We start from the raw sequence: 15,931 nt of genomic DNA on the forward strand, positions 1-15,931 counted from the left end.
AAGAATATGGAAAACCTTACTAAGGTGAAATACCCCCATGATGCAAAACCCTCAAGCACATCAAAGAAAGGAACAACTGACTGGTGAGTTAGAACTTATCATTTTACAAGTCAAGTGGTTTTCAGTTACAGTCACCCTCCATATGTAAGGATGCTGAACCCGCAGATACAGAGGGCCAACTAAGGGACTTGGGCCATCAGTCAATTTTGGTATCCTCAGAGGGGATCCTGGAACCAATCCCCTGTAGATACCAAGGGATGACTATACTTGCGTTCAGTTAAGTTGAGAGAGAACCTAACCAGAGTTACCAGCTGATAGATCATTAAAAGTATATTTTTCTTTGTTAGATCTTTAGTGGCACGTGATTTGTAAGGATTCAAAAAATTTAGAGGCATTACTATAATAAAACTCCATTCATTCATATCTACTTATTTATGCAAACAAATTTTCACAATGCTTACATCCATGGAATTGAACTTGGAATAGAATTAATGCTGACTATTTCTCATTCTAGTAATTCTCATCCACTGACAAACTAGTTTGTAAAAAAATCTATCCAACTCCATCTCTGTAAGATGCTTTTCCAGTAAAATTTTACTTTTGTATTTAATACTTATTCATAAATATTTGAAATATATTCACTTCGATTAGTTGAAATAATAAGACTGAGAGTTCTATCATGACAGGAAACTTTTTCAAACAATACTTAAATGTCAACTTATTCATATTTTTTACTACAGGAAAGTGTGATAAGGTGATCAATAAAACAGCTGCAATTTCTTAAAAAAGAACATGAAGCAGAATTTTGTGTGCACCTCAGTTACAAGGCTTTTCAAGTATTCTATCAGTGCGCCCATCTCCCACTTGTGCCCCACTGAGAGCGGCTCTTTTGCAGGCGCCAATATTTCATTTTTGTTAGAACCTACGGTACAGAGCAAAGGATACTTAGTAGATTTTTATAAGTAGCTGCTGAATGAATACCTGAGTTAAATAAACATTAATTACAAAGAGATTTATTTTTGTGATAAATAAAGTTGTGATAAAATCAGTTGAAGGGTTCATTGATTTCTTATACTTTAAATATCAGTACAAGATATTTCTGAGAAAACTGGAGAATTTAAGGATGAAAAATAATTCTAACTTCCATGTGAAAAATGATCCATCTTATCCTGAGCCCTTGAGGATTCTCTGGATTCAATAACTACTTCTTGGTGATTTGTTTTTATTATTCTTTGCTTTGTAACTTTGTAAAACCCTAATATTATACCCAAATCTCTTAGTTACTTTGAGAATGTCTCCAAATACATCTATATTATAGGTCTTTGTAAATAAGTGAGACCAGATTTAACTTAGTGGGCAAACTATTCACTTGACAGAGGAAGGAGATCAACATAGCACAGTATGACGTGGAACTCACCTCTCCCACAAACACGTCAAACATACACCTAGATGTGGAACAATTCTCACTTAAAACTAACTGGAGACTGGCAGAAAGAATCCTGTACAGTCAAGGCTGTAAGAAAGATCCACACAGAATCAGGTAGGAAGTTAAGAGAAGTGATCAGGCTGAAACCTGTGCCCCTGAGAGAAGACATGGAAGAAAAGGGAGATTAGACAGATGGAAATCCTTTCTGGGGAGTGAGTGGTCGAGCAACATATTCAGGGACCCAACATAGGAAAGATGAGCCCCTCAGCTGGTTGGAGTGCCGGTAAGAGTAACAGGAGGGCTATGGGAAACCTGGACTTTGCCAGTGAGGAGCGTCCACATGCTTGCTTGCTCCTGAAGCAAGGCAGATTGAAAACTGCATTCATGGCTGACCAATTTCCTGCAACTGACCCAGCAGGCACCCAAACCTGAGCCCAGCAAACGCTCAAGCACCACTTGCTTCACAATGCACCTCCTCACTGGGTGAGGTCCCAGATGTGTGTAACGGAGGTGGCTCAGACCCAAGATGGCATCTGAACAGAGTAGGGACAGCCATTACTGGTGCTCACACAGTTAGCACATCAGAAGCAGCCATGTTCTCCATCTGCAGTCAGAACACCACAGCCCATGCCCAGACCCACACTGAGAGCCCACACGGGCCCTACTTGTTCTACAGCACAACTCCACACCAGGTCAAGGGAAGCAGAGGCCAAGGGAAGAGCCCAGCTGTGAGGGAAAAAGGAGGCTCAGACCCAAAGCAGCGCTGGAGAAAGGTGGGGGCAGACATTGCTGGCACTCACACAGGCAGTGCATCAGCAGTCCAGATCTCTGCCCTGGCAGGACTGCCATGGCCTGCGCGCGGGGCTCAAGCTAAGTACCCTACCTTGCTCCAGGGCTGCTTCCCTCTGGAGTAAGGGTGCCAGTGCTGGGAGTGGGAGAGCACATACTTAAAGGGAATGGAGCCAGCTTGGACCCAGCCCTCAGGGCTTCTAGACCAGCAACACAGAACCTACCCCCATCCCCAACAGGGCAGAGACAGCCACTGAGCAGAGGGGAAGCCTGAGCTTAAACCTGTATCCACCCCTAGTCCCTACATCTCCAGCAACACCTACTACCAAGGTGATAATTGCCAGCACAACCTGAGGAAAGACATGACTTGTGTTCAAGTCAAATCCAGCTATACCACCAAAGCCACTGGGCACACGCAGACAGTATGGGAATGCTCCCATATAAGGACACCTCTTCAGCACTGCAGTAGATAACTGCTTCACCTATTTCATAGAGACAGAGTAAGTTAAGCAAAATGAGAAGACAGAACAATTTGTCTCAATTGAAAGAGCAAGAGAAAATCCCTGAAAAAGCAACTACTGAAATAGAAATAAGCAACTTACTAGATAAAGACTGTGAAGCATTAGTAATAAGAATAAATCAAGTAATAAAATGGCAATAAGTATGTACCTATCAATAATTACTTGAAACATCAATGGACTAAATGCTGCAATCAAAATACATGGTGTGGCTGACTGATTAAAAAACAAGACCAATCTATATGCTGCTTAGAAGAGACTCACTTCAGAGCTAAAGCCACATACAGACTGAAAGTGAGGGGATGGAAAAACATATTTCATGCAAACAAACAACAAGAAAGCAGGGGTAACAATACTCTTATCACACAAAATACATTTTAGAACAAAGTCTTTAACAGAAGACAAAGAAGGTTACATAACGAGGGATCAATACAAAAAGAGGATACGACACTCGTTAACATATATGTACCCAATACAGGAGCACCTAAATACATAAAACAAATATTAAATATAAAGGGAGAAATCGACAGTAACACAATAATAGTGGGGGACTTTAACACCTCACTTGAATCAATGGACAGTCCATACAGACAGAAAATTAGCAAGGAAACACTGGCCTTAAATGACACATTAGACCAAATGGACTTAATTGATATTTATATAGCATTCCATCCAAAAGCAGCAGAATACACATTCGTTTCAAGTGCACCTGGAACATTCTCCAGGATAGATCACATGCTAGGACACCAAAAAAAAATAAGCCTCAGTAAATTTAAGAAAACTGAAATCATATCAAGCATCTTTTCTGGCCACAACGCCATTAAATTAGAAATCAACTACAAGAAAACACTGCAAAAAACACAAACAAGTGGAGGCTAGACAATATGGTACTAAACAACCAATGGATCACTGAAGAAATCAAAGGGAAATTAAAAAATACCTGTAGACAAATGAAAACTAAAACACAATGATCCAAAATATATAGGATGTAGAAAAAGCAGTCCTAAAAAGGAAGTTTATAGTGATGCAAGCTTACCTCAGGAAACAAGAAAAAACTCAAATGAACACCCTAACCTTACACCTAAAAGAACTAGAAAAAGAACAAAACCCAAAGGTAGAAGGAATGAAATCATAAAAATCAGAGCAATAAAAAATGAAATGGAGAATAAAAAATAATTTAAAAGTTCAATGAAACTCAGAGCTGGTTCTTCAAAAAGATAAACAAAATTGATAAACTTTTAGCCAGACTCATCAGGGAAAAAAGAAAGAGCCCAAATCAATATCACAAATGAAAAAGGAGAAGTTACAACCGACACCACAGAAATACAAAAGGATCATAAGAGACTACTATGAACAACTATATGCCAATAAAATGAACAACCTGAAAGAAATGGACAAATTACAATAAATGAAAATCTCCCAAGACTGAACCAGGATGAAATAGAAAGTATGAACAGACCACTTACCAGCAATTGAATTGAATCTGCAATTAAAAACAAAGCAAAACAAACAAACAAACCTCCCAACAAACAACAGTCCAGGACCAGATGGCTTCACAGGTGAATTTTACCAAACATTTAGAAAAGAGTTAACACCTATCCTTCTCAACTGTTCCTAAAAATTGCAGAGGAAGGAATGCTTCCAAACTCGTTCTACAAGGCCAGCATTACCCTGATACCGAAATCAGACACCACAAAAAAGAAATTACAGGATAATATCACTGATGAACATTGATGCAAAAATCCTCGATAAAATACTGGCAAACCAAATTCAACAATATATTAAAAGGATCACACATCATAATCAAGTAGAATTTATCTCAGGGATGCAAGGATTTTTCAATATCTGCAAATCAACCAGTGTGATAGACCACATTAATAACTAAAAGAATAAAATCCATATGATTATCTCAATAGATGCAGAAAAAGCTTTTGACAAAATTCAATATCCATTTATGATAAAACTCCTCAGAAAATAAATATAGAGAGAACATACCTCAACATAATAAAAGCCATATATGACAAACCTACAGCTAACATCATACTCAACGATGAAAGGCTAAAAGCATTTCCTCTAAGATCAGGAACAAGACAAGGATGTCCCTCTTGCAACTTTTATTCAACATAGTTTTGGAAGTTCTAGCCATTGCAATCAGAGAAGAAAAAGAAATAAAAGGAATCTAAATTAGAAAAGAAGAAGTAAAACTGTCACTGTTTGCAGATGACATGATATTATACATAGAAAATCCTAATAGATGCTACCAGAAAACTACCAGAGCTCATCAACGAATTTGGCAAAGTTGCAGGATACAAAACTAATACACAGAAATCTGTTGCATTTCTATACACTAACAATGAGAGATCAGAAAGAGAAATTTAAAAATGATCCCATTTACCATCACCTCAAGAAGAATAAAATACCTAGGAATAAACCTACCTAAGGAGGCAAAAGACTGTACTCTGAAAACTATAAGATACTGATGAAAGAAACTGAAGATGATACAAACAGATGGAAGGTTATACCATTATACCATGTTCTTGTACTGGACGAATCAATAGTGTAAAAATGACAATAATCACCCAAGGCAATCTACAGAGTCAATGCAATCCCTATCAAATTACCAATGGCATTTTTCACAGAACTAGAACAAAATGTCTTAAAATTTGTATGGAAACACAAAAGAACCCGAATAGCCAAAGCAATCCTGAGAAAGAAAAACGGAGCTGGAGGAATCAGGCTCCCTGACTTCACACTATACTACAAAGCTACAGTCATCAAAACAGCATTGTACTGGCACAAAAAGAGAAATAATAGATCAATGGAACAGGCTAGAAAGCCCAGAAATAAACCCATACATCTATGGTCAATTAATGTAAAACAAAGGAGGCAAGAATATACAATGGAAAAGAGACTGTCTAGTCAATAAGTGGTGCTGGGAAAACTGGACAGCTACATGTAAAAGAATGAAACTAGAAGATTTTCTTACACCATACACAAAAATAAACTCAAAATGGATTAAAGACCTAAATGTAAGGCCAGACACTATAAAACTCTTAGAGGAAAACATAGGCAGAACACTCTATGACATAAATCACAGCAGATCCTTTTTGACCCACCTCCTAGAGAAATGGAAATAAAAAGAAAAGTAAACAAATGGGACCTAATGAAACTTAAAAGCTTTTGCACAGCAAAGGAAACCATAAACAAGATGAAAAGACAGCCCTCAGAATGGGAGAAAATATTTGCAAATGAAGCAAATGACAAAGGATTAATCTCCAAAATTTACAAGCAACTCATGCAGCTCAATATCAAAAAAAACAAACAACCCAATCCAAAAATGGGCAGAAGACCTAAATAGACATTTCTCCAAAGAAGATATACAGATTGCTAACAAACACATGAAAGAATGCTCAACATCATTAATCATTAGAGTAATGCAAATCAAAACTACAATGAGATATCATCTCACACCAGTCAGAATGGCCATCATCAAAAAATCTACAAACAATAAATGCTGAAGAGGGTGTGGAGAAAAGAGAACCCTCTTGCACTGTTGGTGGGAATGTAAATTGATACAACCACTATGGAGAACAGTATGGAGGTTCCTTAAACAACTAAAAATAGAACTACCATATGACCCAGGAATCCCACTACTGGGCATATACCCTGAGGAAACCATAATTCAAAAAGAGTCATGTACCACAATGTTCATTGCAGCTCTATTTACAACAGCCAGGACATGGAAGCAATCTAAGTGTCCATCAACAGATGAATGGATAAAGAAGATGTGGCACATATATATAATGGAATATTACTCTGCCATAAAAAGGAACAAAATTGAGTTATTTGTAGTGAGGTGGATGGACCTAGAGTCTGTCATACAGAGTGAAGTAAGTCAGAAAGAGAAAAACAAATACCATATGCTAACACATATATATGGAATCTAAGAAAAAAAAATGGTCATGAAGAACCTAGGGGCAAGACGGGAATAAAGACACAGACCTACTAGAGAATGGACTTGAGGATATGGGGAGGGGGAAGGGTAAGCTGGGACAAAGTGAGAGAGTGGCATGGACATACATACACTACCAAACGTAAAATAGATAGCTAGTGGGAAGCCGCCGCATAGCACAGGGAGATCAGCTTGGTGCTTTGTGACCACCTAGAGTGGTGGGATAGGGAGGGTGGGAGGGAGGGAGACCAAGAGGGAAGAGATATGGGAACATATGTATATGTATCACTCATCACTTTGTTATAAAGCAGAAACTAACACACCGTTGTAAAGCAATTATACTCCAATAAAGGTGTTAAAAATAATAAAAAAATAAAAAAAACGAAAGAACAAACTTCTTAAGAATAAATTTAAGCAAGCATATGTAAGATCTGTACTCTGAAAACTACAAAACATTGCTGAAAGAAATTAAAAACCTAAATTAATGGCAAAACATCTCATGTTCATGGATTCTTATACTTAATATTCTTAAAGTGGCAAGATTCCCCAAAGTCGTCTACAGATTCAATGCAATCCTTATCAAAATCTCATCTTGGACCTTCCTGGTGGCGCAGTGGTTAGGAACCTGCCTGTCAATGCAGGGGACATGGGTTTGAGCCCTGGTCTGAGAAGATCCCACATGCTGCGGAGCAACTAAGCTTGTGCACCACAACTACTGAGCCCGTGCACCACAACTACTGAAGCCCACAGGCCTAGAGCCCATGCTCCGCAACAAAGAGAAGCCACCACAATGAGAAGCCCACGCACCACAACAAAGAGTAGCCCCCACTTGCCACAACTAGAGAAAGCCCGCGTGCAGCAACGAAGACCCAACGCAGCCAAAAAAATAAAACAAATAATTAATTAAAAAAATTATAAAATCTCAACAGCCTTTTTGTGCAGAAATAGGAAAGCTAACATAAAATTCATAAGGCCTTGCAAGGGACTTGCTGCAGAACACAGTTTAGCAGTTTCAGAATAAGTTAAACACAGAATTATCATATTATCCATCAATTTCACTCCCAGGAAAGAACTGAAAATAGGTCTTCAAACAAAAACTTGTACGTGAATGCTCACAGCAGCACTATTCTCAATAACCAAACATGGAGTCACCCCCAAATGCCCATCAAAATGATGGATAGGGCTTCCCTGGTGGCGCAGTGGTTGGGAGTCTGCCTGCCGGTGCGGGGGACACGGGTTCGGGCCCTGGTCTGGGAGGATCCCGCATGCCGCGGAGCGGCTGGGCCCGTGAGCCACAATTGCTGAGCCTGCGCGTCTGGAGCCTGTGCTCCGCAACAAGAGGGGCCGCGGTGGTGAGAGGCCCGCGCACCGCGATGAAGAGTGGCCCCCACTTGCCGCGACTGGAGAGGGCCCTCGCACAGAAATGAAGCCCCAGCACAGCCATAAATAAATAAATAAAATAAAATTAAAAAAAAAAAAAAAAAAAAAAAAAAAAAATGATGGATAAACAAAAGGTAGTATATACATACAATGGAATATTTATTCAGTCATAAAAGGGATGAAGTAGTAATACAAGCTACAACATGGATGGGTCTTGAAAACATGATCAGTGAAAGAAGCCACCCACAAAAGGCTTCATGATTCCATTTACATGAGCTGTCTGGAAAAGGCAAATCCATAAACAGAAAACAGATTAGCAGTTGCTAGGGGCTGGGGGGAATGGGGAGTAACTGTTTATTAAGCTATAGTACTGCTTATTAAGGGTATGGGTTTTCCTTTTGGTGTGATGAAAATATTCTGGAAGTAAGTGGTGTTTATGGTTGCATAACATCATGAATGTACAAAATGCCACTAAATTCTACACTTTTAAATGGTTAAAATGTGAATTTCATGTTATATGTATTTTGCCACAATTAAAATAGGGGAATCCCTTGCCATATTCTACAAAGATTTATATTCTGCCCAGTCCTCAGTATTGTCACATAGCCTGCCTCATCCTACTAACCAGCCTAGGTCACCCTGGTCTACCCAGACTTGTCCCTTCTTTGAACAACCATGAGTCCTAATGCTGCTCTAATTCATTTGAATTATTTATCACATATTTTCTTTCGACATCTCAACTTTTCCCCTGGATTAGACAAAAATCATTCACTTTATTCCTACCACTTCTTTATGCAACTGCAAGACGGTCACTAGAAGGTTCACAATGTCACTGGACATCCCTGGTGGCGTAGTGGTTAAGAATCTGCCTGCCAATGCAGGGGACACGGGTTCGAGCCCTGGTCCGGGAAGATCCCACATGCTGCGGAGCAATTAAGCCCGTGCGCCACAACTACTGAGCCTGCGTGCCGCAACGAAGAGTAGCCCCCACTCGCTGCAACTAGAAAAAGCCCGCGTGCAGCAACGATGACCCAACGCAGCCAAAAATTAAAGAAAAAAAAGGTTCACAATGTCACCTAATGAAGTCTATCAAAAAACTTTTTTATGGCCCAGTTTCACAACTCAGTAAGATCACAGGATCTGCATTTACCTACATGGCACCTTTGTCCTACTGTTGATCTGCTGTTCTATATCAGAAGTCAGCAAGCCTTTTCAGTAAATGTCCACATAGTAAACATTTTAGGCCTGTGAGCTACACAGTCTCTGTCACAACCACTCAACTCTGCCCTTGTAATTTGACGGCAGCCACGGCCATAAATGAATGAGCATGGCTGTGTCCCAATAAAACTTTACAGACACTGAGATTTGAATTTCATACAATTTTCACATCACAGACTATTACTCTTGATTTGTTTCTCAATCACCTAAAAATTCTTAGTTTGTGGGCCATAAAAAAACAGGCAGCATGCCACATTTGGCCCATGGACTGCAATTTGCTGACTTCTGTTCTATATTTTTCCTGATGTTAACATATCTATTTCTACTATTTCATATGAATGTATAGATATTTTATAAACCTCAAATAATCAGTGTTAAGCAAAACTGTGCATAAATTAAACGACTCACCTGGGATGTGATCATTTTCTGCTGCTCCTGGAAGAATGTAGCGAACTGAGGGGGCACACCTGAGAAAGAAGGAAAGCTCATGAGTGACATCACCTGCCTAGAAAGCTCCACATAGCAGCTGGCAAAACACCTCAAAATGGGAGACACTTTGAGAAGGAGCAGAAAGGATAACAGTGAGGGAGGGAAGCACTCGGCGTCCATGCATACTCTGGGATGATTATGTAATGTTTGGACAAGCTAGTTTTCAAATGTAAAAACATTTGTTTTCTGCTGATTTGTCAACAATGTATGCTGTAACACAGAAAAAATATAAACAACACGTTAAACTAATTAAGCCAATTAGGAAAAGCCAAGGAACAGAACACAATGCTTTCATTAAAACTGATGCTGAGCAAAAATATTCAGCACAAAAATTTGTAATGTTCATTACAAACCAGAGAATCTCAACAAGGTTCTGAAAAAAAGGATGGGTATTTTTGGAAGGAAAAAAGGGCTGGTCTTTTTTGGAAGGAAAAAAAAGGGTTTACCCTTAAATTGGTTTCAGGTCTCAGAAGTATTTTTTAATTAAAAAAAACCAAACCAAACTGGTTTTCACTTATCTGTTGTTAAAGCAGAAAAGACCTGCCTAGACCATCAAGAGACTCCATGTCTCCTCTTGATTCTGCCATAACAAAATGTAGAATTGTAACCACTTAACACTTTTGACTCACTTCTTGCCCACCCCAACCCAACTCCATCTTTTAAGTAAAGCAGAAATAGACCTGTCTTGAGTCCAAGTCTTAACAACCTGTCTTGCAGTACCATCTCTGATTCTGTAAGATCGGGATAGAGGGGGCATCAGTATATCTCTAGTTGTGCTGAGTGTGGGAACAGCTCAGAGCTCAGAAAGAGTGGAGTAAAGAGTGAAGGGAGGAAGAAGGTAATTCCCTCCCCTGTGGCTGGTCAGCTCTTCCCTCCATACGATGCCTTCACAACTCCCCAAGAAGCAGTATCTTGTGTTCCTTTTGTCTTGTCCTCCTATCCCAACCACAGCTTACATCTCTCTGGAAAGTTGGCCCAAGGTTTCCACCATCACCCAGTCTGTGACAGTCTGCATATGACAGTGGTTCCGGCAGGAGGACCCAAATTGCTTCCGGCTGAGCAACAAGCGTCTTTGCACCTGGGCTCTGGATCTCTACTGAGGTCTCAGGCGAACTGATTGTCCTACCGGGATAATTCCCGCTCCCGGGAATCCCCCTTCCTACCTCACAAAAGCCCCTTTGTTGCAAGAAAGGTGGAACCTAAACCAGTTGGAATAGTCATCCAAGATCGAAAGCTCCTGGATCTTAAGCAGGACCTCCTGTAAAAGCAAACTGGTGCTACTGAGGGCACAGGCAAAGCTGGAGGGGGTCAGAGGGGCCTGGACGCCTCCATTTATGTTCACAGGTTCTTTAGAAACAAGAAGAAATCCCCCAAAACCAAGGCTGCATTCACTTCAACATTATTTCCTTCAGGGGTTAGGGTACTCAAGCTGCTTACTGCTGCGACCGACTCATGCTCAGATTTTATGCTGGGCAGAGAACGAGGCATGGGATCTATCCTTGCTCCTGCCCCTGCTCCCTTCGCCACTTCGAATTTCTATCCCGTCTTGGAGCCTCACTGTTAGAAAGGGGACGCGACGCTGACCACAGGTGGTTGGGAGGATTCAGCGAGATCCTGAGTGGAAAAGAACAAGGGTCTCCGCTGAGAAGAAAAGTGCTCATCTACTGACAGCCAAAGGCCAGTTTCCGCGCGGTCTTACCGAGGCCTCAAACGGCAGGGCACCTTGGAGATGAGAAAATTAAGCGCTGGGACGTGCAGGTTCTCATCAGGTGCATAAAAACGGGGCCAGATTTACACCGAATCTGGAGACAAAGCCGCTTCCTCTTTCACCCGCCTCTGGCCTGGAGCTTCTTGTTCCCCCGGTGCTCCACAGCAGCGTCCTGCTCGCCAGCTGCCTGGCCCGCAGCCGCCACAGATTCCGCAACCATCTCCTCGCGAGACAGCGGCCGCGGAACGGGAACACGCCCGGCATCCGGGGGTGGGGGGGAGGAGGAGGCAGTGCACATGCGCAGAAGGCCCATAGTGACAGCCCCGTCCTGTGCCAGGAAGCTGCGCACGGTACATTTCCTGAAAGCCTTAGAGCCACCTCAATTAGAAAAGGCTCTGCGATGGAAATAAACTTATGGTTACTAAAGGGGAAGGGGGGAGGGATAAGTTAGGAGTTTGGGCTTACTATATATAAAACAAGGACCTACTGTATAGCATAGGGGAATAATATTCAGTTTCTTGTAATAACCTATAATGGAAAAGAATCTGAAAGAGTATTTTTATGTGTATGTATACAGATTATATATAACTGAAGTTCTATATATACACACACACACATATATGACTGAATCACTTTGCTGTGCACCTGAAACTAACACAACACTAAATCAAGTATACTTCCTTCAATTAAAAAAAAAAAGAAAAGGGTCTGTGACTTTGGGCACATTGGGTAAAATTGCCAGATTTAGCAAATACAAGCCATGAGATATACTTTTATTCATTGTTCATCTGAAATAAATTTTAAGTATCTAAATTACATATCTTTCATTAACTATTTTCCTGATATACTGGCTCTCCTTAACAGTTCCTTGCAGAATTGAGATATAGAATTTCTTCCAGAGACTGTTACATTGCTCCATTTTCATTATAACATATCTCCTACAGTAGTAACATCTCACCTACTTCATCCTTTGTCCACTGGACATTCATTAATGAGAAAAGACATTCAACTTTAGCGTTCTGAGCAGATATAATGGCATAAAGTTAACAACTCTAGGAACTGCTCTTCAGATTTGATTTGTTGAAACACATAATACCATTATTCATGGCAGAACTTGCCTTTTCCATTCTTCAGGATTACGATGGATCTCTTGATTAACAAGTTTTTAACATGCTGTCCACTGATAAAAGAAAACTTTTTTCAATTTTTTCCTTTCCTTTTTAACACTACACATGATAATTCCACTTGATCTCATGCTATAAGAGCAGTTAGTAACATCCATGTAAAAGAATCAAATTCTTCAAGAGATTAAACTCATTTCAAAATACAGTCATGGCAAGTACAATAATGATTATCCACAAGTCAAAATTTATTTTCCTATTCCTATTATTCCATAAGTCATGTTTTCCCTTTTAAAAACAGTCTGACATGAAGATTTCACTAAGTTCCATTAAACAGTGGACTATTTCACTAACACTTTTTGCTCTTCTTTCAATTTCCATAATCCTATTGCTAAAAAGATACTGAAATCTATGAACAAGAAATAAGCAAATTAGCTTCATTCAATGGAATATTTAAAAGGTTAAACAAGAATTGGGAGCCTTTTCTTGAGAATTAAAATATTATTTCAGTGCTTTAAATAAACTGAGAACTCTTCCAGCTGTGTTTGTTAAAGAGAGTCAATGAGTTTCTGAATGCAAGAGAAATGAAGAATACTGAATGCCAATAAGAAAATCACAAAAATCCTTTAATCACTCAATGCAAATACTATAAATGCTGAAGTAAGAGAACTTCATGACAATTACTTCAACATCAATAGAAAGAACATCAGAAGCTATTTGAACAGCAAGCATTGTGCAGAATATGGGCAGCACAGTCAACATCTTCCACAGAATCATTCATGCTTTGTTTAACCTTGTAATAAACATGTCTGCACCTTTATGCAAACATCCACCAAAATTTGTATTTTTATTACCTCAACCGAAAGCAATGTAGAAGCAAGGGGAAAATATGTATTTTCTGCATTGTAATTGCTTGCATCCTCAGCGATGATGCTAAAAAAAAAGAAAAAAGATGAGGCATTTAGAACACTGATAATCTCTGTAATCATAAGTGAAGCTATTATTTTTGTTGTTGTTGCAGTGGACTTTATCCTGGCACTTGCAATTTTTTTTTTAAAGGTTTTTAATTTTTGGCTGCGTTGGGTCTTTGTTGCTGTGCGCGGGCTTTCTCTAGTTGCAGTGGGCCTTTGTTGCTGTGCTTGGGTTTTCTCTAGTTGGCGGTGAGCGGGGGCTGCTCTTCGTTGCAGTGCACCGGCTTCTCATTGCGGTGGCTTCTCTTGTTGAAGAGCACGGACTCTAGGCGCCCGGGCTTCAGGAGTTGTGGCTCCCGGGCTCTGGAGCACAGGCTCAGTAGTTGTGGCACACGGGCTTAGTTGCTCTGCGGCATGTGGGATCTTCCCGGACCAGGGCTTGAACCCGTGTCCCCTGCATTGGCAGGCGGATTCTTAACCACTGCACCACCAGGGAAGCCCTGGCACTTGAAATTTTGATTGCAACTCTGGAATTAGAAAATACTCTGGCAGCAGTACATTCAGTCATTTGAGCTGAAAGACTGGTGATGATGTATGGTGTGGAGGGTATTTACAGCTTCCACTGCAATTACTATATCTCAATCTGAATTCCTATTAATCAAAAAATTTATTTTATCTCTTTCTATAGTACTAGCTGAAGAAATTACACATCTCTTATGCTTAGCTGTTAGTATATGCTGGTTTATATCTGACTCACTACATTTTTGTTTTCTTTTTTTTTTTTTTTTTGCCTTTTGGCCACACTGCGTGGCTTGTGGGATCTTAGTTCCCCAACCAGGGATTGAACCCATACCCTTGGCAGTGAAAGCATGGAGTCCTAACCACTGGACCACCAGGGAATTCCCACTACCATTTTTACATACTGTAAAAAATCTTCAAAGGGAATTTTTCCTTGCTTAATAAATTTCCACTTTTCAGAAAATTCATCGTAAAATTTACACTTGCATTTTGGCGTTTTAGCATTCACATGTACACAAATAAAAAACAGATAATAGCAACCACTGCAAAAATTGAAATGATTGAACTTGATAATCCTATGACACATTAACGTGTCTGTCATTCACACGTCTGAACCCACAACTAACCACAAACGGGTTGAACCATTGAAAGCACTGTGAATTTGCAATAGTGGCATCAGCCTTAGCTTTCAAATTTTTTGTTAAGAGTATAAGACCTTTTGTGTACTGATAATCAGCAGCACTTAGGAGATATAATTGATTAGTATTTTATAATTTTGTATTAATTAGACCACATCCTTAGTTTGCTGGGGGAGTTCGAAACAGATATTCCTTTCCCCTCTTTCATTAAACACTGGGCCATTGGTCTCCAGGGATGGGCCCTCATATCTTATATCACTGGGTCTGGGATCAAACTGTGACAACAGCACGGTGGAGAACAGCAGAGGATTTTGCAACAACATAACATTTGTGGGGAGCCATGGTCTCTGTAGGGTGGGTGCCCTCAAACTTATCGTCACTAGGTCCTTCCAATGTAAGGATGCCTAGCCAGGTAGCATCCTGCTACCTAATGAGACAGGCTAGTATGTCTTTTGCATACAAGGAAAATAAGGGAGAATATTGGAGCAGCCCCTACCTACAGATCAAGCTCACCAGGTGAGGGTGGGAGGGTAACTGTTCCCATCCCTTTAGGGAACCTTTGCTCAGTATGATAGCCAATTACCCTAAGCACCCCTGGAGACCGCATCCAGACTAGGTGCATCACAACACATAGGGACCAAGTGGGGACCTCTTTGCTCAGACTACAGCACCCTAAGCTCAGGGTGGGCTCAGCTTTCTGAGCTCTGACATAATTGGACTGGATAACCAGAAAAACCCAACAGATACAACACTACACGGTGGCCGCTAAAGCACAAGTATGTCAACAGCCAGCAGAGCCTTCCCAAGCATTATGTGCTGTCAGTTGGATCCAGTTAGTAAGCCAAAAGCCGTCTGGAGACATGTCATCCTCATCTGTCACTGAGCCACCCTGCTCACTGCACCAATTGTTTTAAGACGTACCTGGGATTTGTTTTAATCAGGTATGATAAAATGATAGACATGGAGACAATTGCCTTTGAAAGAAGACTTCATGACTTATAATGTTCAAGAGGAGGGGACACACCACACCATGCAGGGCCACATGGGGAAACACCAGTCAAGAGACAGAAGACATGAAAAGAAATCATGAACGAAAGCCTTTCTTACTACAGTGGTGATGATAAACTATAGTAACCTAACTATACTATGTTAGGTGGGGAAGTGCCCTATTGGGCAGGAAGCAAAACACAGATGGTGGGGTTTTTATGCACCTGTGGAAACACAGGGATGGTATGTATGCCAACATCTTTAGCCATTAACTT

At 40.4% G+C, this 15,931-nt stretch overlaps 1 protein-coding gene across 2 annotated transcripts in view; it reads right to left on the reverse strand.

Annotated features, from left to right (window-relative positions):
- LOC118882729 (zinc finger protein 37A-like) overlaps nucleotides 1-11,705 on the reverse strand; it is a 46,423-nt gene extending 34,718 nt beyond the window's left edge. For both annotated transcript variants that reach the window (XM_036828929.1, XM_036828930.1), the window contains exons 1-2: nucleotides 11,472-11,705; nucleotides 9,692-9,750 (exon numbers count right to left, since the gene is read on the reverse strand). In XM_036828929.1, coding sequence (XP_036684824.1) covers nucleotides 9,692-9,706 — 15 coding nt within the window. In that variant the 5' untranslated portion in view covers nucleotides 9,707-9,750; nucleotides 11,472-11,705. The remainder of the gene's footprint in view (nucleotides 1-9,691; nucleotides 9,751-11,471) is intronic.
- Nucleotides 11,706-15,931: the final 4,226 nt, after the last annotated feature.

This window comes from Balaenoptera musculus, chromosome 16 (assembly GCF_009873245.2).
Source record: "Balaenoptera musculus isolate JJ_BM4_2016_0621 chromosome 16, mBalMus1.pri.v3, whole genome shotgun sequence".
Classification (NCBI taxonomy): Eukaryota; Metazoa; Chordata; class Mammalia; order Artiodactyla; family Balaenopteridae; genus Balaenoptera; species Balaenoptera musculus.